We start from the raw sequence: 26,819 nt of genomic DNA on the forward strand, positions 1-26,819 counted from the left end.
AGCTACTGGGAGTTTCTGAAGGGGAAGATTCCCAGATCTACCTGCAGAAGCTGCAGTGATTGAAGATGGAACCTTCTGCATGCAAAGAGACTCCCCTTTTCCCAAATTTCCTGTAGACCACATCCTATGTTGGAAGGGGAGGTTGCTCTCTCTCTGGCTTAGGACTGAACCTGGGATCTTAAGAAGGATACTGACAAGCTGGAACGTGTCCAGAAGAGGGCAACCAAAACGGTCAAAGGCCTGGAAACGATGCCTTATGAGGAACAGCTTAGGGAGCTGGGTATGTTTAGCCTGGAGAAGAGAAGGTTAAGGGGTGATATGATAGCCATGTTCAAATATATGAAAGGATGTCATATAGAGGAGGGAGGAAAGGTTGTTTTCTGCTGCTCCAGAGAAGCGGACACGGAGCAATGGATTCAAACTACAGTACAAGAAAGAAGATTCCACCTAAACATTAGGAAGAACTTCCTGACAGTAAGAGCTGTTCGGCAGTGGAATTTGCTACCAAGGAGTGTGGTGGAGTCTCCTTCTTTGGAGGTCTTTAAGCAGAGGCTTGACAGGCAAATGTCAGGAATGCTTTGATGGTGTTTCCTGCTTGGCAGGGGGTTGGACTGGATGGCCCTTGTGGTCTCTTCCAACTCTATGATTCTATGAACATAAGAGCCAAATGGATCAGGCCAACAGCCCCTTTAAGTCAGCATCCTGTTCTCACAGGGGCCAACCATATGCCTGTGCGAAACCCACAAGCAAGACCTGAGCACAAGAACATCTTCCCCTCCTATAGTTTCCAACAGCTGGTATTCAGAAGCATTGCTGCCTCCAGCTGTGGAAGCAGAGCATAACCGCTGTAGCTAATAAGTAATAATAATAATACATAATACATAATACATAATAAAAGACAGCATAATAATAAAACAATCATAATGACAATCCCCTGCCCCGCCCCCCCACAGCTTTAACAGGTCATAGATTGGGCAAAGAGGAATATTTTTCCCAGGCACCTAAAGACTTGTAACGATGGCGCCAGGAGAGCCTGTCTGGGGAGAGCATTCCACAGCAGGGGGGCCACCACAGGAAATACCTGCTCTCATGTTGCCAACCTCCGAACCTCTCGAGGAGGGGGAACACGGAGAGGGCCTTCAGGTGGCAAGTGCAGGATCCAGGGGAGGCAGTTCGTGTGGGGAAAGGCAGTCCTTAGCAGGGGTCAGCAAACATTTTCAGCAGGGGGCCGCTCCACTGTCCCTCAGACCTTGTGGGGGGCCGGACTATATTTTGAAGGGAAAAAAACCAAAACGAATTCCTATGCCCCACATATAACTCAGAGATGCATTTTAAATAAAAGCACACATTCTAATGTGAAAACACGCTGATCCCTGGACCGTCCGTGGGCCGAATTTAGAAGGCGATTAGGCAACATCCGGCCCCCAGGCCTTAGTTTGCCTACCCATGCCTTAAAGCAGGCATCCCCAAACTGCGGCCCTCCAGATGTTTTGGCCTACAACTCCCATGATCCCTAGCTAACAGGACAAATGGTCAGGGATGATGGGAATTGTAGTCCAAAACATCTGGAGGGCTGAAGTTTGGGGGTGCCTGCCTTAAAGTATTGAAGTCCTGAGCCATGTAAGGCTTTATAGATCAACACCCACTGGTTATAGGAAGGACATGGCTCACTTGCAGAGACACCGGCTCCTGGGGGCCGAGCCCTTTGGGGGGCCCTGAATATTTCTGGGGTGGGGGGAAGGAGGGTCAAAGCAGCCTCCTGCCAGTGGTGGTGCCAGGAGGAGGAGGAGGAGCCAACAGTCATTGAAGCTGCACAGCCACCACATGTGACTCCGCCTCTGGCTCCTCCCAACATCATGATGTCACGCATACGACGTTGGCCCCCGCAATCGCCCTTGGAAGCTGGAGCCTCCGCTCCCTTGCGACAACAGCTCCACTAGCTACAAGTCTCTTTCCAGGCACAATTCCAAGTGCTGGTTATGACCTGCAAAGCCCTATACTGTACGGCTTTGGACCAGGCTATCTGAAAGACCGTCTTCTGCCACACAAACCTGTCTGGGTTCTCAAGGGAGGACCTTCTCTGAGTCCTGCCCCCCCCTCACAGGCATGCTTGGCGGGGACGCGGGGCAGGGCCTTCTCAGTGGCTGCTCCCAGGCTTTGCAACTCCCTCCCTAGAGTAGCCAGGCTCCCTCCTTGCTGTCCTTCCGCTTCTTCCAACAGGCTTTTGGGAACTGACTGTTTTGTTTTGTTTTAATGGAAAGGGCTTTTAAGTAGCGCTGTGCTGCTCTCACCATCTGTATTTTAACAGATTTGGGGGTTTTTGTTGTTGTAATTCTGTTAGAGCTTACTGTAATTACTTTATAGCAATTATCATTAATATGTTTTTTAGGCTTTTGTATATTATCTCTGTTGTTTTAATTCGCGTGAGTCACCTTGAGTCCGACTCTGGAGGAAAAGCAGGATATTAATAAAAATATAAATAGAAAATCACCACGGCAGTTTTGCTGAGATTCATACACACATTACATATCACGTCTCAGGGCCCTGCCCATTCTCAGGAAAGCCTCTTTTATTACAAATTACTAAGAACGTCAAAGTGGGTGGGAAGAAAAATGAGATGGTGCATTAAAAAAAAAACTCCTGCAAAAATACATACTTATATATAAATATAAATACCATTCACCATTAAGTCTTTTATTTCCCGGCTACTCAGGGCAATTTACACAAATCATTTCAAGGGCAGGGAGAGAGAGAGAGAGAGAGAGAGGTGCTTTTTATAGAAATCAAAAGAGAGTCTGGGCTCTCTTTAAACCGAATTGGCTGGTAAATGAGATGATGTGCTAGCTGGGAAATCGGGGAATAGAAAAGTCCCATGAGGAGGCCGAAAGAGACAAACAGGTTGATGCTCTTTCCTTTCAAAACAGAAAAACAAGCAATAGAGACTTCGAGAGATGAGCCTCCCTTTGCCCAAAGTGACAGCCGGACTCAGAGACCCTGCACACTCTCGGCTACGAAGGAGGATGAATTGGGCTGGATCCTCTCCGGTTCCCCAGGATTGCTAGCTGCCGGAATGCCAACCCAGAACACCGCTGGCACAGCGGAGCCTGGGGGTGGGGGGGGGGGTGACAGCAGTTTCACAGCAGCAAGAACAGCGATACCACCTCCCCGGATGCGCTTTGCCAACCCCCTGAGCTGGCAGAGAAATACGCTTTGGTCAGAGAGGAGGAAACCCACCAGCTAATCAAGGCAAAGAGGCAGAGTATATTCTCCTTTGTGGGAGGCTTCCGAGCAGAGGCTGGGTGGGTGCCCATCTGCCAAGGATTCTCCTACTGTGGTTCCACAACTGCAGGGGTTGCTTCCCAGTTTTTTGTTTTGATTTGCTGCGGCGCATCTCTCTCACGAAACAATGCATTAAGAGACACCCAGAATAAGCAATCCAGGAGTTCTTCTGCTATGGAACAGCTCTATAAATTAAGTAGGCAAATAAATAGGGCGGCGGGGGTGGGAGCGAAACGTCAATTAGAGAAGGATCTGAAATATTTTCCTTGAAGCTTGAATTTGTTTTATTCCGGATCGTTTTATTTAATGTGTTGTGAACCGCTTTGAGAATTTTTCTTTTAAAATACAAAGCAGCATAGAAATTAATAATAATACTGTAGTAATAATAATAATAATAATAATAATAATAATTTTACTGTAAAAAAAGGTGCCTAGACATTCTGAGGTGGCGACCGTAACCTACTTTAAGGTGCCATTTGGCGAATAGCTTATATATCTGAGTTTCTAACACTGGGACAGACTCTTGCCTGAAGGAGTTTCTTGGAGCCAGCTTCCCCATCCATCCAGCATCCAGCACCGAGAACACCCTTCTCCTCCTCCCTGTCCTCAGATCTCCTGAGAAGAGATGCGACTCCTGCTGGAAGCGGGGCCACCCTTGCGGAAGTCGACCCAAGGAAACTCCGCTAATGAGGCCCGGGATCAAATGCCCCGCCGACAAAGAGACAGCTTTGCCCTGGCACTGGGGACTTGAAAAAAGAAGCAGGCGAGGCCCAAACACTGTCTTCTCCGGGGAAAAGGAGCGTCGTCTCAGCAAACGGTCTTCAGATCCTCTCATTTGGAGTGCAGAAGAAAAAGCCAAAAAAAAGGCTCTCGCTCTCTCTCTCTCCAGGAGGGGAATGCCGTGAGGGCTGCCTTGGGAACAGTTCACTCAAAGCATCGGCAAACACACCTAGCAGCGCTTAAATTTCTTTACAAAGTCTGCCTCTTTGGTGGCCTGGTCTCAAAAAAGATATTGCAGAGCTGGGAAAGGGTTCAGAAAGGGGCAAGCGAAACAATCAAGGGGGTGGAGTGACTCCCATTAACCTTTAACCACTGTGGAACCATGTGTTCTTCATAAAAAATTGCTGAAATGCACAAAAAAGTACAGCCGTACCTCGGAAGTCGAACGGAATCCGTTCCGGAAGTCCGTTTGACTTCCAAAACGTTTGGAAACCAAAGCGCAGCTTCTGATTGGCTGCAGGAAGCTCCTGCAGCCAATCAGAAGCTGCAGAAGCCCCATCGGGCTTCCAAAAATAGTTCGCAAACCGGAACAGTCACTTCCAGGTTTGCGGCGTTCAGGAGCCAAAACGTTCGGGAACTAAGCTGTTCAAAAACCCAGGTACAACTGTATACATTTCCTACCAAGGACACAAAAAACCTTTGTTTCCCAAGGATGCTAAAGTTATCCCATATTAGAAGCATTGGGGAAGGTTGCAGTGGGCCTGGAGGAACAGGAAAGTTTGGGGCAGGCATTCAAAGGTTGGCCTAGAAGGCGCCCACTGAATCTCCAGTGGGAGAACGTTTCACAGGACCGGGCCAATGACACTGAAGGCTCGATTCCTTGCTGTTGTCAAATGAGCCTCACCAACTCTAGGAACAGCCAGCAAGATCTCAGTGATCAAGCAAGGGAAGAAGGGTTCAGGCGATCCCTGGGCCTAAGTTGTTCAGGGCTTTGTAAATCAATGCAAGAATCTTGAACCCAGCTCAGTAGCATGTGGGGGGCACAGACCGATGATCTCTAGGGTCCCCTTCCAACTCTAAAACAGTGCTTCGTTTGTATTTCATATGGACCTCCCCCTGCCCTGCTATGCTCCTCCCCAGAACTAGCTGCATTTCCACTTTCAACAGATCGCAGTAGACTCGTCTCCAACTACAAGCCCAGATCACAGAAGCAAATGATTTTCCCCGACACCCGTCACCGCTAAAGGATTTGATATTTCCGCCACATATCTGCTCGCGTGGCAACCGAGGCAGGGGGAGAAGCAGGCGCTTTGTAATAGCTCCCCCCCCCCCATCTTTCCAATTTCATGCTTTTTGGGTGATGCGATTACCAACGCCGAAATCGAGTTATGCCATGTAAACATCCCAAGAGCCAAAGCATCCCCCCCCCAACCATTCATCTTCTGATGCAGCCGCACTGGGAGGGGTGGTGCCCCCCTCACTGTGTGCTCATCTAATCCTATTTCAGGTGTCAGAACTATAATCCTGGGAGGCAGAACTGGCCTTTCAAGAGAGGAGATGCTAACAGGGCTATTGTGACAAGTTGAAGGCAAAGCGGTTCAAGGCCCAAGCTTGGTTTGCCTAGCCCCCTAAAACAAACAAACAGAAAGCAACCACCACCTCTGTCTTGCACCAACTCCCCCAGTCCTCCACCTTGCATCTGAATCCTGTCACTGGGTGGATGGGAAGCTAATGCTATTCTAGGCATTCTAAAAATATAGTGTCCAGGTCAAGGGAAGTAACAAAAGGTAAAGGGACCCCTGACCAACGACTCTGGGGTTGCGGTGCTCATCTCGCTCTATTGGCCGAGAGAGCCGGTGTACAGCTTCCAGGTCATGTGGCCAGCATGACTAAGCCGCTTCTGGCGAACCAGAGCAGCGCACGGAAATGCCGTTTACCTTCCCGCCAGAGTGGTACCTATTTATCTACTTGCACTTCATGCTTTCAAACTGCTAGGTGGGCAAGAGCTGGGACCGAGCAACGGGAGCTCACCCCGTCGCGGGGATTCGAACCGCCAACCTTCTGATTGGCAAGCCCTAGGCTCAGTGGTTTAACCCACTGCGCCACCCGCATCCCCTAGTAATAGTAATGGAGGGAAGCAATAGTCCCACTCTCTTCTGCCTTGGTCAAAACACACCTGGTGTTCTGTGTCCATTTCTGGGCACCACAATTTAAGAAGGATATTGACAAGCTGGAATGTGGGCAGAGGAGGGCGACCGAGATGGTCAAGGGTCTGGAAACCAAGCCTGATGAGGAACGGTTGAAGGAGTTGGGTGTGTTTGATCTGGAGAAGAGACTACTGAGAGATATGATAGCCAACTTCCGAATTCTGAAAATGGAGCTAGTCTGCTTTCTGCTGCTCGAGAGGTAAGGACCTGAACCCACAGATTCAAATTTCAAGAAAGGAGATTCTGACTAAACATTAGGAAGAACTTTCTGATGGTAAGGTGTTCAACAGTGGAACAGACTCCCTCAGAAGGTGGTGAGCTCTCCTTCCTTGGAGGCTTTCAAACAGAGGTTGTATGGCCATCTGTGAGGGATTCATTAGCTGTGATGTGGTCCCTTCCCATTCTATAGTTCTATCACTAGCAACCCATCCTCACATATCGACTCCTAAAGAAAAAGAGATTCAGTGGGTCCCTCTTGGACCTCCAACGATAACAGTCTGTCCCAAACATAGCTGTCAACCCTCCCTTTTTTTGCTGGAAATTCCCTTATTCCAGCGCCGTTTCCTGCAGCACGGAGGGGGCTTGCCGAGCGGGTGGCTCGGTTCATGGGCGGCCCGTGGGCCGGAGGTTGCCTACCCCTGCCGTAGACTGTACCCGGGACAGGTGAGGCTACTGGTCCCTTATTTTCAAATCCGAAAGTTGACAGCTGTGGTCCCAAACGAAAGAGCATCACATTCCGTTAGGGGGAATCCGCCATTCCTGGGTGAGATCCCCCTTCCTGAGGCATCAGGCTTAGGGCATTGGGACTCCCTGTTGGGGAAAGGAGGGATTCCCACCCCCACCAATCCTTTGGGGGAAAGTCACATGCAAATACACACACACACCCCATTCCCCACAGAGGAAATCAAGGGGCTTGCCAGAGCTTTTTAAAAAGAATCGCTGGAAAACAAACGGCTTGCTTGATGTCCCTTTTCTCCTTCAAAAGAGAACAACTTGTTGCTAGGAGGCAGAAAGGAACCTTCACATCAGGCAGCTGCTCAGGAAAGCCTGCATTAAAATTCAAACTTCTCTCTCTCTCTCTCACACACACACACACTCCCCTCCAGTGCTAAGTTTCTATTAAAAAAAGAAGTGCTGGAGCTCACCGTGAACTTTTCTCTTGTTCTCTTAGAACGGCAATGGCGCCCACCTGAGAAGGGGCAGTCGCTCTGCCAAAAAATGCAATTATTGCTGTGTTTCAACCAACCACCTGAATCAGCTGGGAATCTCCCCGCACCAGGCACTCCATATTTTGCATTTGTTTCCCCTATTATGATGCCTGTGCTTCTGTCCCATCTTCTAACGTTCCTTCCACACTGCAGTACCTGTTGCATTACACAACCACCTCTGTGCCAAGATGTCCGGCGAAATTTCATTCACGGGACACAACGACAAACGCAATTGGACAACATCGTGATTCCTCCTGCCCTTTCTACGCATCCCTGCTTCTGTTCCTCTCCCCCACCACCACCACCAATGATTCTTCCATGGAGACGGCAGGAAAGATTTGCAAACCGCCCCAAATTTTATCACTTTGCTCCCGCAATTTTCTGAGCTAATGGGTCTGCAGGCAGGCTTTCTTTTTCTGGAAGCAATTAACACCGACACAAGCGCTAAACTTTTCCAGCAGCGCCAATTAAAATAAATATCTAAAATAATTCAATTGCCTGTTCAGGCCTCCCAGCGACTGCCGTATTAATGAATGTGTGGACTGGCAATACTGCTGAAGAACCTTTGGCCTGAGTTTCAGGGGCAGCTAGAATTTCAACAGCCCAGCAATGGAAAACCTTGGGGGGGAAATATGCACTTGTCTATTGTGTTCTAAGAACGTGGAAAGGGTAAAGGGACCCCTGACCATTAGGTCCAGTCGCAGACGACTCTGGGGTTGCGGCGCTCATCTTGCGTTATTGGCCGAGGGAGCCGGTGTACAGCTTCCAGGTCATGTGGCCAGCATGACAAAGCCACTTCTGGCAAACCAGAGCAGCACACGGAAACGCCGTTTACCTTCCCGCTGTAGCGGTACCTATTTATCTACTTGCACTTTGACGTGCTTTCGAACTGCTAGGTTGGCAGGAGCTGGGACCGCGCAAAGGGAGCTCACCCCGTCGCAGGGATTCGAACCGCCGACCTTCTGATCAGCAAGCCCTAGGCTCTGTGGTTTAACCCACAACGCCACCTGCGTCACCCTAAGAACGTGTGGACTTTGGTTATTGCTTGCTTTATATGTGATATGATGCAATATCCTGCTACTGTACTTTTGTGTTGTTAGCAATGGTTAATATTATAATATATAATATAATATAATATAATATAATAATATAATATAATATAATATAAATGTGGAAGTTAACAGTAAGGGAAATGTCAGCGAAAAAGCTGTGTGAATGCAGTCTATGTTAATTTGCTCTGAAATGTGCCTAGAACAATGCTCTCCTCCATTCCTAGGGTTGAATTTGATATCTTCTGTCAGGGAAGCATCACTGTGTTACTTATTTTCTTGTTTATTGATTGTATTTTTATCCCACCTCTAAGGAGCTCAAGGTGGCAATACGTGGCTATCCCCTCCCTCATTCCACCTCCACACAGCCCTAGGCTGAGAGGCAGGGACTGTCCCAAGATCACCCAGCTAGATTCATGGCTGAGTGGGGATTTGAACCCTGGTCTCCCAGGCTCCAAGGGTTGCTGTGACTATTAAATGAGGAGGGGGGAGACCCATGTACACACACACCCTTCAGCTCCTTGGAGGAAAAGGCAGGATATAAATCATAGGATTATAGAGTTGCAAGGGACCCCAAGGGTCATCCAGTCCAACCGCAATGTAAGGCAGGAATCCTGCCCACAGCCACCCCTGGGTGGGCTCAAACCACCAACCTTTTGCTTGGAGAAAAGTCAGGTGTGCAACAGGGTGGGCGGTGGGGGGGGGCACAGCTGTCAGGCAGTCCTGCTCCAGTGCTATGAAATTTTGGGGAGATCATAGGGCAATAGCGTGCCCCAAGAGAGCCCCTATGTGTACTGCACATGTATATCATAAAATACATCCCAGATTCCTCTGCATCAGGGCTAGCAGATGCTCAGTGTAGACAAATCCGGTTGGAAGGGATTCCCCAAAGACAGGAAAGTTGGAGAAACTACTGAGTTCCTCAATTAAACTGAAACAAAAATAAAAATAAGAATGTGGATACCCGTCTGCAAAAAGCGCTACACACACACACACACACACACACACACACACACACACACACACATGCTGGAGCCTGCTATATCAACAAACTGTGGAGAAGGACGAAAATAGTTGCTCCAAAGCCCCCACAGAAGTTCCATTTTTGGAGAGCTTCACGGAGGTGTGAGGGAATGTGCGACTGGAGGAATCCAAGCTGCCACACGTTGTCAGAAGGAAAGGACAGCTTGCGCAATTTCAGCTCTCCTTAAGAACATGAGGAGCCCTGATCGGTCAGGTCAATGGCTCATCTTGTCCAGCATCCCCTTCTCTCAGGAGGCGCAACGGCACAGGCCCATCTCCTTGCCCGCCAACCAGTGTTCAAAAGTAGCCAGGCGCTAAGTGCATTTTGCACCTGGCAATCAGTCCCTTGCGACCAAGTGAAGATGCCCGGGGCCAGGATGGTGCCTGACATCTCCACCATCTGGAGATGCATGCCTGGGGGGGGGGGAGTGTCATTGGTTCTGGACTGTTTTCGCACACCAAGACCACGTCCTGCGGAATTCCATCAGGTATATTTTATCTGCACCATCAGAACGAATTCCAGGAAGCAAAACGCTTTTTCGGTGCGTCCTGTGCAGGAGCAGCGATCAACGTTCTAGTTAATTGTGGTCGCTTGTCTTCAGTTACCCCCCCTCCCACTGCCCTGCTCAGAGTTGGGAAGAGTATCCCTACATTATGAATGGTGGGCGTCCCCATTAAGAGAAAAAAGAGGTAGGAATAGACCATTTTATATACCTGGGCTGTCCCTGGATCAAGCGACTTTTCTTCTTTTAAGTTCTCAAAGCTCTTCACCTAGCTCAAGATTGTCATCTGAAATAGCCAGATGTTTAACGGAGAATCAATCGCAGTCAGTCCATCGTTTGAAAAATAAAACTCTAGAGCCGTCTTGCCCCCAAATGGCGACTAGACGTTCCGTTTTGGCGACTGCTACCTTGGTTTAAAGAACCATTCGGCGCCTAGCTTAAATACCTGAGTTTCTAAGGCTGCCGCCAATGCCCCTCCCCCAGAAGAGGCTGCGGTTCTGCCCGGCAGCTCAACCTTCCAGGCAGCCAAGGGCATTGCTGCAGTGCTTTGCCATCTGGATCATTGCCCAGCGTGGCAATCCCTGCTGGAATGGAGAAGCTGTGGCTACTCTGCCAAGCAGCTCCGGGGGGGGGGGAGGGGGCCGCGGGAGAGGCTTTCCTTCCCCGTGCCAAGCTTCGGGAACTGAAGCTGCAAAATGAGCCTTGGTGAAGAAAGCGTCCCTCCTTTCCCCCTCCTTTTCAAGGGGAACTTCCGCTGTGGGGGTCGCTGAAGGGCACGCAAAAGGTCCCCCGGAGGCCAGAGCCGGGGGGGGCGGAACCCCTGAACCCAGCCCCCTCCCACTGCCGGAGCCTTCTCCATCCTTCTGCTCAGGAGTTTATTTGGGTACCGCTTCCCCACACCAGAAGCACGCCAACGACACACGGAATATAAAACGTAACAACATGCCAAGATAATGCAGGAACAGGTGCAAAGCAGAGCACCATTTAAACATAAACTCACACTAATATCAAGAAGGCAAGCAAGCATCTCATGTTACTAAACACTGAAACAACGCCTGACAACAAAACAGTGTTAGAAACTCTTGAAATATAGCAGGGGTCGGCAAAAATTTTTTGGCTGGTCCACTGTCCTCAGACATTGTGGCGGGCCGGAGAAGCTGCACCGGGGGGGGGGGGAGCTGGAAGAAGAGGCGAGGGGGGCAAGTAGTCCTCCTCCCCACCCTCCAGCCACAGCTTACCTTCCCAGGGGCTGCCGCCATTGCCGCTGCTGCTGCTTCTCGTGGGTAGGCAGAGCGAGCTCGTCTACTCCGCTCTCTGGCGCACAGGAGTACCAGAGATGTGGTGGCAGAGGGAAGATGAGTGGCGCAAAAGGGCTGGCTCCGGAGAGGGGCTGCTTAAAATGGCGCTCAGCCAGCTCAACCCAGCCCCCTTCCTCCTCTAGGCAGGGCAGGGAGAAGCCAGAAGGAGGGAGGGAGGAGGCGCCGCCGCGCTGTGTGTGAGGAAGGGGGGGGAATGGAATGGCACGGGGGAGGATGGCGCAGCAAGAACAAACAGAATCCCCACGCCAATCCATGGACATTCCGCAGGCCAGATCCTGAAGGCAATTGGGCCTGATCCGGCCCGCGGACCTTTGTCAACCCTGAAATATAGCATAATGGCCAAATGGCAACTTAAACCTAGGTTGTGATCACCACAACAGAATGCCTAGTTGCCATTCCCCACCCACAATGCATTTTTTATTAGTATTCATTAGTATAGAAATTTCTATAGAAATTTCATTTCTATACAACTTTACATTTTAAAGAAAAAAATCTCAAAGCGGTTTACAGTACATCAAAACGTCAAACAAAACAACCCAGAATAGAACAAATTCAAGCTTCAAGGAAAATAGTTCAGATCCTTCTCAAAGTGACATTTCGCTTCACCCATACAGTGGTACCTCCAGTTACAAATGTAATTCGTTCCAGAGGTCCGTTCCTAACCCGAAACCGTTCTTAATCTGAGGCGTGCTTTTGCTAATGGGGTCTCCCGCTGCCACCACGCCACCAGGACGCGACTTCTGTTCACATCCTGGGGCAAACTTCGCTACCAGGAGACCTACTTCCGGGTTAGCGGAGCTCACTACCCAAACGTTCGTAAGGAAGAAAGACGGTACATAACCCGAGGTTCCACTGTATTTATTTGCTTGCTTAATTTATATAGCTTCCCAACAGCAGATGTACGCTAGGAAGCCAGTGTTGTGTATTGGTTAGAGTGCTGGACTAGGACCTGGGAGATCAGGGTTCAAATCCCCACGCAGTCAGAAAGCTCACTGGGTGACCTTGGGAGTCAGTCACAGCCTCCTAACCTACCTCACAGGGTCGTTGTAGGGATCCAGAGGGATCCTGGTATCCAGCGATCTCTACATAGTTGCAATTGGACCCACGCCAGTTGCAAAACGCGCCTGGCCCCTGGGGGATTTCCAGCGCTGCAACAAAATGCTAAGCAACCAAAGACCGGCAAAATAAACAACACCACCCAGGCAGCAAGTGGGGCAAGGCAGGTGGGAAAGCTTGCAGACTCTCCCATGCCAGGAGCAAACTCCCCCACTGAACTGAGCTGTTCATTTTGGAACTTTTGATGCTGCTTTGCCCAGTTCCAAAATGGCTGCAGCGCGACTTCTGGTGCGGCGGCCATTTTGGAACAGGGCAGAGCAGCATCAAAAGTCGCTTCTGAGCATGCTCCGCCCAGTTCCAAAATGGCGGCAGCGCTATCTAGTCTGCTACTTCCGGTCCAGTCCCTTATTTCTCAGGCCGGAATTTGGCAGGTATGCTTGGTGGCCATCCCTGCCTCCTGCGGGAGAGAGTTCCACAGTTTAACTCTGCACCGCGTGAAGAAGGACTCTCTTCTATCGCTGCTGAATCTTCCTACGTTCTGCTTCCTACATTCTGTCCGCAATGTTCTAATGCTCCCCCGCCATTAACTGCAATTAAGGAAGTGCTAGTGGTTCTGTCTCTGGCTGATTTTTAATGAGGAGTGGGCTGCAAATGGTAGAAGTTGAAATTAAAAGGCTTGACTTATGAGCCTGGGCTGGCTGGCGGCAGAGTGACGTCTGCAACCAAGGCCTGGAATCGTTGCTGCTGGTGCTAACAAGCAGGAACACATCTAGCCTTCCCCTAAATATTATTACACGCCACCCCAATTTCCAAGTGAGGAGAGACTCTGAGGGTTCTGGGAATTTGCCCAGGTCTGGATTGCTTGGATGAAGGTCAGTGGAGACTGTGGTGTCTTTAGGATATATGCCTCTCACACATATATACACCACTGTCGAAGCAATGATTCTTCAACATCAGCCTGATGATCATCTTCCAAAGCAACTACTCTATTCCGGACTTAAAAATGGAAAGCGTAATGCTGGTGGTCAACAAAATAGGTTTCAAGACTCTCTCAAGGCAAATCTTTAAAAATGTAGTTGAAAGATTGGAGTGGCTTCCCAAGGATGAGCAGACAAAATCTGTAATAATTGACTGGGCTAAAGATGTCGGGCATAATATAATGATAGAAGATTGGGAAAGGCTGTGGAAGAAGAATATGAAGTTTACCGCGTGTAACGTACTGAAAGAAAATATGAAGATGATGTATAGGTAGTATCTTACACTAGTAAAGCTAGCTAAGATCTATCATAAACAGGATAACAAATGTTGGAAATGTAAGAATGTGGAAGGAACCTTTTACCGTATGTGGTGGACATGTCCCCAAGTAAAGAGCTTCTGGGATAAGATTTATAATGAATTGAAGAAAGTGTTGAAAAACATGTTTGTTAAGAAACCAGAAGCTTTTTTACTTGGGATAATTAGAGAGGAATTACCCAAGAAAGATATTACGTTGTTGTTGTTGTTTTTGTATGCCACAACAGCAGCTAGAATTGCATTAGCAAGGAATTGGAAAACTGAAGATATACCCACGGTGGACGATTGGCAGATGAAGCTGATAGAATTCATGGAACTGTCCAAGCTGACTGGGAGACTCCGGGACCAGGGGGAAGAATCGGTGGAAGAAGATTGGAAGAAATTTAAAGTTTATTTAGAAAAGAATTGTAAGTTTAGCAGCATATAGCTAAAGATTTGGAAGTAAAAGGAGGTTGTAGAAGAGTGTCAGTTAAGTTTATTATGTATTAAGATTTAGTTAAGTGTTATGATTGTATTGAATTTTAAGATTTAACTAGAATAGAATTGTATTTTGAGATTATAAGAGATTCATAGTATTGATAAGTTATTAAGAGTATTAATAGGTTTAGATAATTATTTAAAAGATTGGAATCAAGATCTGGAAAGTACTAAGGAAGTAATATAAAGAAACGTAGTTGGGAGGGAATGGAGGAAGTCGATAAAGATACGTGATATAAGATTGATTTGATATTCTTTTTATTGTAATGTTGGTATTTTGTTATGTTGTGTATATTTTGTGTTTTCTTTTTTCTGTTTTTCTGTTGTGTTCATATGGATCGTGCGGGGGGGGGTGTAGTTTAAAGACCAGCAACTAGGAAACACCGGCCTGCGAGCGCTCCGACTGGAGAACAGCCTTCGCCAAAGGTGTCATGGGCTTTGAAGACACTCGAACTCAGGACAACAGGGATAAATGTGCTAAGAGGAAGGCATGCTTGGCCTAACCTCACCGTGATCAACTCCCACCCCACTATGGAAGGACGTGTGGACCCAGAATTGGCCTCCACAGTCACTTATGGACTCGCTGTTAAAACCGTGTTCATGGAAGACCATCTTCCTCGGCTATGAGGGATCACCAAAGAAGAAGATATACAACATCAGCCTAAGACGGAGGGGCTCACAACATCAGCACCCCAACAGATCTTGCTTTTCCATTAGTCACAGTTTTAGGGCCAGCACAGAACAAGCAGGTCTCTGTGTCTCCAGCTTCCAGATTGTTTCCAGCTCAGCCCACACGCCCCATGCCGACACTTGGTCTCCTACCTAGCAGCTAGGTGAGGAAGGTGAAGGAAATGCCCTCCTTCACCTGAGAGGCACCACCATTTAGGTGCAACTCTTGCAGCTGACCTCATTCTTCGGGGACGCTGAAGTGGCCAGCCAGCATCTTACAAAGAAACTTGCCTGAACATTTCAGCAACAGAATCCTCTATCACAGTCTAACCCTCACCGGGTACAGGGCCCCAAGAATTGGAGGGGGCTCAGGGCACCATCCAGACTGACACTCCCCCCCCAAAAAAACCAGAAGAATATCCTCTGCAGATGACCATTAGTGACAACATAGGAAGAGGCATGGGGGGGGAGAGAGAGAGAGAGAGAATATGAGAGACCAGCATCTGGCCACCAAGTTTAATACACACCCCCATCTACTGGCCTTCTCAAACAGATGTTGGTTTTCTCCCCGGCTGAAATCAGGCCCAGTTCCCAGCATGCATACAGCCTGCGGTGGTGGTGGTAGTGGTGGTGGAAACTAGCAAAAGGCAGCGGGATGGGGATGGGGAGCAACACATTTTTTCCTGGCCGATTGCTCCAACAAATAACGTCCCTGCAATTACCTCTCCCCATGTTCTATATCCGTTCCTCTTCCTCGCTTCTCCTCCCTCCTTCCCAGCCCCCCCAGGTGCAGAAAGAGTTGCAGGGCTGACAAGGAAATAAAAGTGGGCATCTGGAATATTTTAGCTTCACGCTCTCGGAGGGGGAAGGGGAGGTGATATATGGCCCTGGCGATCTCATCAGAGGAGAGCGGGGAGCTGGCAAGGCGCCTGTGCTTTATGATGTTCCCGCTTGATAAAGATGGCAGGTCAGTCCATTTCCCTAGCAGCCAGCGAGTGCCATATTCTCACCTACGCAGGAGAGAGGGAGGGAGAGAGAGAGGAGGAGGAGGAGGAGAAGGAAGGGAAGGGAGGGTTGTTGTTTTTTACCAGCCACTACAAGGCTAGATTCACCCACCATTTTGGCCTCCAGCAATGCCTAGCCCGTGCAAATCGATGCATGAAGGGTGTCCTCATTTTGCCTTCTTACCCGCTCCTTGCAGCTATACTCTCCTTGAATGTGGAGGCTCCACCAGGCAGAGCGCAGCTCCGCTTAAAGGAATTGTGTTTTGGTTTTTGAGCTTCCTTTGTTTTTAATGTGGCTCTTATCCAAAGGCCTATTCTGCAGCATATGTGCAGCAAGAGGCTTGCTCCCGGTCAGGGCAGAGGCAACAGAAGCGAATATCGGCAGAGCATTTGGAGAAATGTCCTAACAGCAAGCACTGTTTGACCGTGACACGGGATGCCCTGAGAGGGGCTGCAGGATTTCCTCTACAGGAGGAAGGACTTGGTAGCCGTTTGCTGGAGTTGCATCTTGCATTGACTAGGAGGGTTGCATTAGATAACCCACAGTGTGTCTTCCAAATACAAGGCATGTTCGTGCAATACAAATGCACCCAAATCCCTGTCTTCTGAAGTGGTACATTCCAGGATCCCACCACTCCATTCGAAACCAGAAGGACACAAACTTAACTATTGCCCACCACCACGTCTTGTGGCAGTGAGTTCCGTAGGTTTGCCCACATTTCATCAGCTTCCCCTCAAGTTTTAGTATTATGAGGAACGGGGCAGGGGAAAGAAGTCCCGCTTTCCATACGATTCGTAAGAACTTAAGAAGAGCCTGCTGGGTCAGACCAATGGCCCATCTAGTCCAGCACCCTGCTCTCACAGAGACCAATCAGATGCCCCAATGGGGAGCCCAAAAGCAGGATCCGAGCCCAAGAGCACTCTCTCCTCCTGCAGCTTCCAGCATTCAGAGGCATGACTGCAGCCGACTGCGGAAGCAGAGTACAGCCGTTCAGAATTTTATGATCAGCTATCATGTCCTTCCTTGGGCCCAAGACACATGTATATTTTAATACACTTTAATGAGCATTCAGGAACCTTCACCCATTCAGTTTACGTCCATTGTCACTGTTTATAGGTTTCGATTTTGCTTCTTTGAAGATCACCAAGCTCCTTCTCTAGGTGGCACAAAATAGGATATTTCCTCACCTGCCCAGATATCAGCCAGATACAACTCCCCCCCCCCCCCCGCCATGACACAGCTGGCAATACTATGGGGGTGTGAAAACTCCTTCCTGCACCACCCCACTCTCTGCATTATCTTCCTTCTGCTGCTCCCCTCACCCCCCACACACCATTATTTCCATCCCCTTCCCCCATCTCTGCCCTCCAGTGAAATGAAAGAGATTAACATGTCAGCGTTCTTAACTAGGTAAGCAGAAGAGCTTATTTATTGCATCTATATCCCACTTTTTTCTGCAAGGAGTACATGGTTCACCCCCTTCTCAGTTAATCCTGACAACGACCCTGTGAGGGAGGTTCAGAGGCCATGACTGACTCCAAGGTCATCCAGTGAGCTTCCTGGCTGGGCCGGGATTTGAACCCTGATCTCCCAGGTCTTAGTCTGACACTCTAACCACTACACCACACTGGCTTCCTAGAGTGCCTCTGCTACGTGGCAGCTCTATAAATTAAGTAGGTAAAAAAATATGGGGGAAGCCAAATGTACCTTAGAGAAGGATCTGAAATATTTTCCTTGAAACTTGAATTCCTTTTATTCTGGATGGCTTGGTTGGATGTTTGAATGTGTCGTCAACCACTTTGTGATTTTTTTCCCCTTTAAAATATAAAGCAATGGAGAAATGAAAATACAGTAATAATCATCTTGATAAATGGCACCTAGAGATTCTGTGGCGAGGACCGTAACGGAGGTTTAAGGTGGCATTTGGAAATTAGCTTATACTGTATATCTGAGTTTCTAACTCTGGCTAGCAGCCATCCACAACCCTCTCCTCCCTGAATGCAAAAACATTTTAAACTACCATAGTTTGTTTCTATTGCTTGGCATTTTATAATGCTGCAAGCCTCCTTGAATCCCAAGTTGGGACAATGGCAGGATATAAATACATATAATGACAACAACAATAACCTTTATCAGTTTCACCATAGACAAGAGGGGAGACAGTGAACTCCGATGGGAATCATAGAATCGTGTAATTGTAGAGTTGGAAGGGACCACGAGGGTCATTTAGTCCAACCCCCTGCAACGCAGCAATATTTTGCCCAAGATGGAGCTAAAACCCAGGACTCTGAGATTAAGAGTCTCATGCTCTACTCAACAACAACTAAGGCAGGGAGGGAGGAGTCTGTGGCCTTCCTCCAGACGCTGCTGCTGCAGGTAATAGTACCACTGTATTCTGCTCTGGTTAGACCTCACCTGGAATACTGTGTCCAGTTCTGGGCACCACAGTTCAAGAAGGATACTGACAAGCTGGAACGTGTCCACAGGAGGGCAACCAAAATGGCCAAAGGCCTGGAAACGATGCCTTATGAGGAACGGCTTAGGGAGCTGGGTATGTTTAGCCTGGAGAAGAGAAGGTTAAGGGGTGATATGATAGCCATGTTCAAATATATTAAAGCAGGCATGTCAAACCTGCGGCCCTAGATGTTTTGGACTACAATTCCTATCTTCCCCAACCACTGGTCCTGCTAGCTAGGGATCATGGGAGTTGTAGGCCAAAACATCTGGAGGGCCGCAGGTTTGACATGCCTGTATTAAAGGATGTCATATAGAGGAGGGAGAAAGGTTGTTTTCTGCTGCTCCAGAGAAGAGGACACGGAGCAATGGATTCAAACTACAAGAGAGAAGATTCCACCTAAACATTAGGAAGAACTTCCTGACAGTAAGAGCTGTTCGACAGTGGAATTTGCTGCCAAGGAGTGTGGTGGAGTCTCCTTCTTTGGAGGTCTTTAAGCAGAGGCTTGACAGCCATATGTCAAGAATGCTTTGATGGTGTTTCCTGCTTGGCAGGGGGTTGGACTGGATGGTCCTTGTGGTCTCTTCCAACTCTATGATTCTATGACTCAAACTCGCAGCCCAACAACACCCAGAGGGCGCCAGGTTAGGGGAGTGAAAGAAAGCCATTTCCAAATGTGGACGACTCTTTGGAGGATGAGGAACAGACTTCAGATCGAGTGCGTCTGATCGCTTATGACACGCAACACGAGGAAGCTAGCAGGGTTTGCACTTACAACTCTATTTTTCCTGGAAGGCCATCAATTGATTTTAAGAACCTGCTACAAATGCATTTGAAGACCTGAGCCTTCGCCTTTCGCAAAGGTGCACTGGTAACAGGATGGAGCCCAAAAAGCACTCTGAGAGCAATTTCACACAGGCCATCAAGCTGTCAGTCAGAAACCCAAAATATGTCAGAAGCATGGGAATCACAGGAGGGGCGAGAGCTCTTGTGCTCAAATCCTGCTTGGAGGTTTCCCACTGCGAGAACGGGATGCTGGACAAGATGGGCCATTGGCCTGATCCAGCAGACTCTTCTTATGTTCCTATGCACTTAAACCAGCTTCTCATTTTATTTTATTTTTGCCTCAAGGGAAGGCCACACGTGCAAGAGTTTGGAAGGGGGGGGCAGGATTATAGCTTCATTTTATCTGACTTCGCCCCACGCTCCCTACCAGCCCCATTCTGAATCCTGACAAATGGGAGCAGGTTCACAGGTTGTCAACCCAGCCTAAAGGAATGTGTAAACAGGATGTTGCAGTGATTCAGAGCTTAAGCCCCAAGGCAAATTCTTTGGAGATGCAAAAGAGAGGAGAAAATTGTTTCCAGGAATCAGAGGCAAGTCTCCTCTCTCTCTCTCCTTCAAGCCCCCACCCCAACAGCCCCCCCATGCCCCATGGGAAAAGAAAGCCCTCCAGCAATAAAGAGGGTGGAGATTACAGGCTCCCCCCCCTGAAAGTTGCTCCAACACAGCTTGAACTGGTTCACAAGAGAGGCTGGTTATGCCTCTTGCCACTAAATTCTAGGTCCTTCATTCACAGATATAGAATCACAGAATTGTAGAGTTGGAAGGGGGCACAAGGATCATCTAGTCCAACCCCACCCCACCCCACCCCACCCCGCCATGTAGGAATCACAGCTAAGGAGTCCCTGGCAGGTGGCCCATCCAACCTCTGCTGACAAACCTCCAGTAAAGGAGAGTCCATCGTCTTCCCAAGTAGTCTGTGCACTGTCGAACAGCTCTTACTGGCAGAAAAAGCTTCTCGGTGCTTAGTCAGAATCTCCTTTCTTGTCATTTGGAACAGCAGAAAACAAGCTTGCTCCATCTTCCATGGGACAGCCCTTCAGGTAGTTGGCTACCACATCACCTCTCCGTCTTCTCTTATCTGGGCTAAACACAGCCAACTCCCTCCATCATTCCTCATAAGGCTTGGTTCCCAAGTCCTTTAATTGTCTTGCTCGCCCTCCTCTGCACACCATCAGATTTGTCGGTATCTTTCTTAAACTGAGGTGCCCAGAACTGGACACAGCATTCCAGGCAGGAGAACAGAGTGGTACTATATATATATATATATATATATATATATATATATATATATATATATATATATATATGTATGTATCCTGTTCCTTGTCATTTACAAGCTGGTTGCCATGCCACGAGCCACGAATTTGTACTGGATATTAATATAATGCTCAAACTTGCTATTTTGGTCCCAAAACTGAGGCCTCCCATCAAGGGACGAGAGAGAGAGAGAGAGAGAGAGAATATTTGTGCTTCATTAAAGCTAATATAATTGCTAATGTGGACGACCATTCGCATCATCAGACACAAGATGCTAGTCCTTTCATCTGACGAAATGGACGAGAGTCTGCAGAAAAGCTGGTGCCGTAATTAAAGGGTCAACGTTCGAGGATCTACAGCAGGGCTGTAGGTCCAAGAAGGGCTACATCCCCTTCTGGGAAGCCTTATGGGAAGGCAAAATGCCAACAGTGAGCACAGCCAGGGAGGGGAAAGGGGAGCAGCAACAAATCCAGATGTTACCCAAGCGTGTTTCTACACCACAACAACAACAACAACCCTTCTTGATCCTCCGGCCAGACAAGCGAGAGGCGTTGTCAGGAGTTCGAGGACACAGTCCAGCCAGGCAAAAACATTGGGGCCAGTGAGAGGCGTGGCTGGGAAGAGGGTGTGCAGCTGGGGTGCCTTTGGCCCCTTGGCTTCAGGTTCCCCACCTGGGTCTTAGGATTCTGCTGCTGATTCTTCTGTAACACATCGCTACCGAAAGTCTGGAACAGGAAGCGAACGGGGAGGGTGCGGCTGCAGAGGCAGATTTAGAGGAGTGCAACCACTTCGCTGGGCGCCGAGCCGAGAGGACATCGCAGGGGGTGGCACGAAAACGCTGAACTATGGAAGGCAAGAGGCGGCGGGGGGCTGAATTTTGGCAGTACACAGGGCACCGCTGAAACTTTAAAGCCCAAAGTCTGCCAACGGCAGCTGGTTCACAGGAGCCCAGAACATTATCTGCAAGTCCCCCACCCTAATAACCCCCCACCCGTAGATAGCTACCCCAGTGGACCAGACTGAAACCCTCTTTGGCATTTTCATGCCAAAGGACTCTTCTTCGCGGCCAAACCAGCTACATCCATGGCCACTAAAGCCATCCTGCTCACTGCCTGCTTTGCTTGTCTCCACAAATATTTGGTATACTGCATCTGGACCGGGGGGGGGGGGGGTTTCCATTGAGCCTCCTCGGTCTCTGGATGATGAGTCACTTCCTGGCCAATTGCTGTGGCTGGGTTGGTCCTCCACGAATTTGTCAAACACATCTTTTTCAAAGCTAGTATCTATTTGGCCATCCTCACACCCTTGGGGTGGCAGATTCCCACTTGTCAGTTAACCATCAGGACAGAGAGAGAAAATAGAAGAGGCATGTGGTTCACTGCTGCCAGAACAGGATGCTGGACTAGATGGTCCCTCGGCCTGATCCAGCAGACTCTTAAGTTTTTATCAGTGGCCACCACCAAGGACCAGTTGCAGCTCAGTAAACAGCCTTCCTTTTCGTCGCTCTCAATTTTCAAGGGCTGAGATTCGGAGGGGGGGGGGGAGATGGATCATCCATATGAAATGATCCATACAAGGGGAGGGAAGAAGAGCAGGAGGATTTATTTGTGTGGTGGGTCCCCAAGCACACATACACACCTGATTTCGACCTAAAGCAATCACAGCTCAAAAGCATTAAATATAGCAACCCTCTCCAATGAATACACATCGCCGCAGCCAAGCCAAGAAGGAGAGTCCGCTGCAATTTGCAGCCAGCTCCTGTCCCCACTCTCATCCCCAGACTCATTTCTGCCATCTGCTCGCCGAGGGAGGGGGGAAAGGAGGCCCCCACCCCACCAATGAGCTCCCAGCCTACTTGTAAACTTAAGCGCGTAGAAAGCGACGCAGGCAGTAAAGCCCCACGCTCCGACCCAGAGCTTTTGAACGCTGCGCCGTGATATATTATTAATCGTTTTTATAATGCGATGCCATAGATTGCTGTCGCTCGGGGCTCCGTTCCCATTCCTGGGGTTTGGCTCGGGGGGGGGGGGAGGAAGAGGGAGGAAAAGGGGGCATCAAGCTGATTCCCCCACACACACACTCTTCCACAGTGCAAGGAGAGAAGGCAGCTGCTGGAATATAGCTAACTATACACACATAGCAGACACAAAACAGAGCTGTACACAGGAGGGGTGATGCGGGAACAGGGGGAAAACTGGAAGGCAGGGGGAGCAAAAAGGGGACAGTGACGACCCCCACCAAGGCCGGGGCGCAGTTTCGGTTCGGGTCTGCAGGGAGAAAACACCGGGTCCTCTCCAATGTTAGAGAAATGGGCAGATGAGAGACCAAGGCTGGATGCAACCCATAGCCAGCCTCTTCTGGCAAAGCGACATTTGACTGATGAGCAATTCCCTCCAGACTTGTGATAAATCCAGCTTCCCTTGAAATGCACAGGTCGGGGATGAGGGGGGATGGAAGCTCAGCCCCACTGACAACTTCACCAGCTCGCGCCCCCTCCCCAGAAAACCCACCTCAGATCTCTCCCCTTCCTTCCTCCAAAAAAAGATGAGGGAAAAAAAGAAGGCAGGCAGTCTCCTGGTCTTTCTCGATTGCTGTGTACAAGACCAGACTTTCCCGACGGAGAGGTGCAGAGATTTGTATAGGGAGCCACTGTTACACGACAGGAAATGTCTTCATGTGTTTGCGCTGGGATGGAATCATTGCTTCCAAGAAGTCCCACAAGCACCACCCGCCACAAACACCCCTGACATTGTGCCTTCCAGAGAGCCCTTTGCAAAATAAAAATAAAAAAAATTACAGGAAATTGGGTGCCATGCACCTGCTCCAGATCTGCCAGAAACACACAGCAATATTAAACACACAGCAATATTAAACACACAGCAATAGTTCTGTTTTCCTCTGCTCCATACATAGGTCCTGGATTGCACCCGGTATTATAAGCACCACAGAGAAAGAAGTGTTTCTCATGCAATCCAACCTGCCTGTGACTGACACACACACACACACCCCTAGCACAGTGAACCCCCAAAAGGCCAGTTTGCAAAGGGGGAACGTGAGGGGGTGTTGAATACATCGCATTGTCCGTGGTCCACTGCAGACTGATCATGGAATCCACTCCCTGGGCAGAATGATGGTGCCAAAATCCCTAGCGGCTACTAGCAGTTTTGCAGTTCTAGAAGGGAGGGGTGATTCAGGTGCAAGGTTGCAGGAGACACCCACAAACTCTCTGTGGTCGTTGTTGCCCCCCCCCAACACACACACACACACACACACACACAAATGAAGCTGGGGTCTCCATGTAAACGTATTCAAGCCCAGGGTGAGGTAGTGCTTCGAGTGTCAGAAAGGGCCTGGACAGATCCTGGTTGAAATCCCTACCAGGGGCGCACGGTTGCTGCCCTCAGCCTACCTCACAGGGTTGGCGTGAGGGTATGGGCAGCTTGAGCACTTTTGGGGTGGAAAGAGGGGATACGCAAAGGAAGTGGATAAGAGAAGAGGTGCCAGTCTAAGCAGCCAGGTGCCAGTGTGCACTCCAAATGACACACCGCCGTGTACGGATTCCTTCCCCTAAAGGGCCCCGCAACACAACATGGCCTCTAGGCATGTGGAGAGTGCCTTGTCCTCAGCGAGTCTCCACACACAAGCATCCTGGGCAGCGATTCCAGAGAGCTGAACCCCTGGACCTATCTGCTTGGAACTTCTCTGCCAATGAACCACGTTGAGGACCCTGCCACACCATCAAGGGGCTGTTTAAATGGGATGGGGGGGTCTTTTTCGTGCTGCAGGAAGTCAGGAGGAGGTTCAGAACCACACCAGCAATTATCCCAGAGAAGCCAGGGGAGGAAGCTTGTTGCACAGCTATTAATCTTTGAGCGGGAGGGTGTGATCTCAGAGTCAACTATGTCTACATGGTCTCTTCCCCCCCACCCCCAGCACTGACAATTCTTCCCTTCCCTCTTCCAATCAGAGGAACAAATAACATGCCACTATATTAAGCTTTTTTTAAAAAAAATGCACATATTCACAAACCTCTTCCATTAAGAGAGGATGTGATAGCAAAAGTTGTACAGTATCAGGGAAGAGTAAGAGGCAAGCCCCTCTTTCTTCTAATGATCAGGGAGCACCCCACTCCCAATAATGAAATAGCTCCCCCCCCCCCCGAAGGAAGGGAAATTAAAGTCTGGTTGGGGATAAAGAAGGTGTGTAGAACCTTCAGGTCCAGAAGTAGTCTACCTGTAAAGATAAGCTGCTCCAGGGACCTTTGGGGTTTTTCCACATCTGCTAAAAAGCCAGCCAGTCAAGAGTTAATTTCAATCCAGGGAGGAGAAGCAGCTCTGCATCCCCAGAAAGGGGGGGGGGGCGGGAGAGAGAGAGAGAGCGCTAAAGTATGGACAGTAGGATGGTTGGAGTGAGGAAAAGCCCTCTGCTTATGCTCAGAGGCTCCGCTTCATGGAAAGAGGCTGAGACCCAACATTAAAAACAAGGGGTTGATATAGGCCTGGGCTTTCTCTCAACCTTGATGGGAGGAGAGGGAGGCACTCTGTACATGCTCCGTGCTCCTTTCCTTGTTAGCCTCAAACCACTCCACATGTTTTTCAGAGCCGCCTTTTTGAAGTTGTGTCGCTGTGTCCCAGTTCTGAGCCCCCACTCCTTCAGAACTCCTTCAGAACAAGTCTGGAGTTCCAGCTTCAGTGAAAGGGAGGGAGGAGAGAGAGAGAGACAAACGCCTGAATTAGGGGTTCATGGACGCCACCCCACTCCTCTCAGAGAGACTCACGTCAAGCCCAGCAGTTACACCAACCGACCTAAGAAGTCCATTCATCAGCTTCACATTTCTGCAGGCAGCAATCATCGAAATGCACTCTGCAAATGCTCAGATGCCATGGGGAAATCTGAATACTTATCTGGTTCCCCAGACAACATCCAACACGACACTTGGTCTGTTCAAGGGGTGGGGGCTTCCACGATGCTTGTTGGGCTCGCTCCAAAACACCCCGAGATATATCCCCACACACACACCTTTCTCCTACATTTCTGGGACCCGAAAGAACAGCTCGTTTGTTGGGGCGGGCTGCTCTCTGCACAGGGCCAGAGGCACTCTCGTCTTTCCAAATTGTTTCTGGTTTCCAAAAGCATGCTCCGGAGCCAAAGGACGAAACCCACCCCGTCGTCCCTCTGCATCCGGCATAGGGGGGAAACTCACCCTGGCTGATCAGAGCCCCGATGCAGCAGAAAAGGGCGGCGGGTCCGGAGCGAGCTCTCCCCGCCGAGGCGGCCATGGCGGAATCCGGGTCGAGGCGTGGAGCGGGCAGAAGCGAAATCCAAGCACGTGCGAACGGAAAGGCGAGCCCAGGCCGAGACGTGGGAACGGGGGGGTGAGGTAAGGGGCGGGGCCACCCCGGAGACAAAGGTGGGGGGTCCAGAGGGAGATGGGCCAAGGAGGGGGGGTCCCACCTGCTCCTTCCCCGAGCCACCCCAGATTTCCACCCAAGGGGGGGAGGGTCCCCCCTTTTTGCCTACCCCCACACAAAAAAATATCAAGAAGCTTGGGGCGAGAGGGAGGGGGAGCGAATCCCACGTGCAAACCCTGGCGAAATTGGTTCGAAATAATCGGGGGGGGGCGATTGGCGGTGGGTGGGGGTGTTAGGCAGTAAATACAGTAATGGCAGGAAGGGAATCTGGGCGGGGGGAATACAAACGGATGGATGGGGGGAGAGAACGGGGCAGCCGGCGAAGTCTTGATGCAAAGCCCCCTTTAAAAAAAATCTCAAAGCCCCCCCCCCAAATAAAATAGCAAAAAAAAACCAATTAAAATAAAATGCCCCCCCAAATAAAAATGGGGGGCAGAGAAAAAAGTAGAGGGAATAGAAAAGAAGAGAGCTCCACCACACGCACAAAAAAAAAGTGTTGGGGGCGATTTGGGGGGTGGCGCTGCTATAATCCAAAGCGCTCCTGCTTCTCCGCCGGGGCGTCCGAGGAGGCGATCCGAAGGCCCGGCCTGCGAAGGGGCGTCCGAGGCAGGAGCCGGCCCGGGCGAGCGCCGAGACGAGCCCGGGGAGAAGCGCCGCTCCGGCTGGCTCCTGCCTCGCCTCCCGGGTCCTCCTCCGCGGCGAGGCTGCGCCGATCTGAGCTCTCTGCCGGGAACGGCAAGCGCCAGAGAAACTCCCTCCGCCCCCCTCCAGCCGCCCACCCCCTCCTCCTCCTGGCCCCCGCTTTTCCTTCCATCACGTGTTTTCCCCAGAGTTTCTGCCGCCGTGTGCACGCCCCCCCCCCATTCCAGGGTCAGGATGCGTTTGCACACACGCGTACACATTTTGGAGGGGGGGGGGTAGGTAAAAGGCTGTGTATAAGGTCTCCGGGGGAGGGTTTGCGCTCGCTGGCAGAGCGCGCGTGCTTTGAATGCAGAAGGACCCGCTTGCAATCCCCGGCGTCTCCAGGCAGGGATGCAGAAAA

The 26,819-nt window shown here is 49.9% G+C and overlaps 1 protein-coding gene across 1 annotated transcript in view; it reads right to left on the reverse strand.

Annotated features, from left to right (window-relative positions):
- TMEM132E (transmembrane protein 132E) overlaps positions 1-25,975 on the reverse strand; it is a 125,134-nt gene extending 99,159 nt beyond the window's left edge. The window contains exon 1 of the mRNA XM_035139990.2: positions 25,570-25,975. Within this exon, the coding sequence (XP_034995881.1) occupies positions 25,570-25,645 (76 nt within the window). The 5' untranslated portion in view covers positions 25,646-25,975. The remainder of the gene's footprint in view (positions 1-25,569) is intronic.
- Positions 25,976-26,819: the final 844 nt, after the last annotated feature.

This window comes from Zootoca vivipara, chromosome 15 (assembly GCF_963506605.1).
Source record: "Zootoca vivipara chromosome 15, rZooViv1.1, whole genome shotgun sequence".
Lineage (NCBI taxonomy): Eukaryota > Metazoa > Chordata > Lepidosauria > Squamata > Lacertidae > Zootoca > Zootoca vivipara.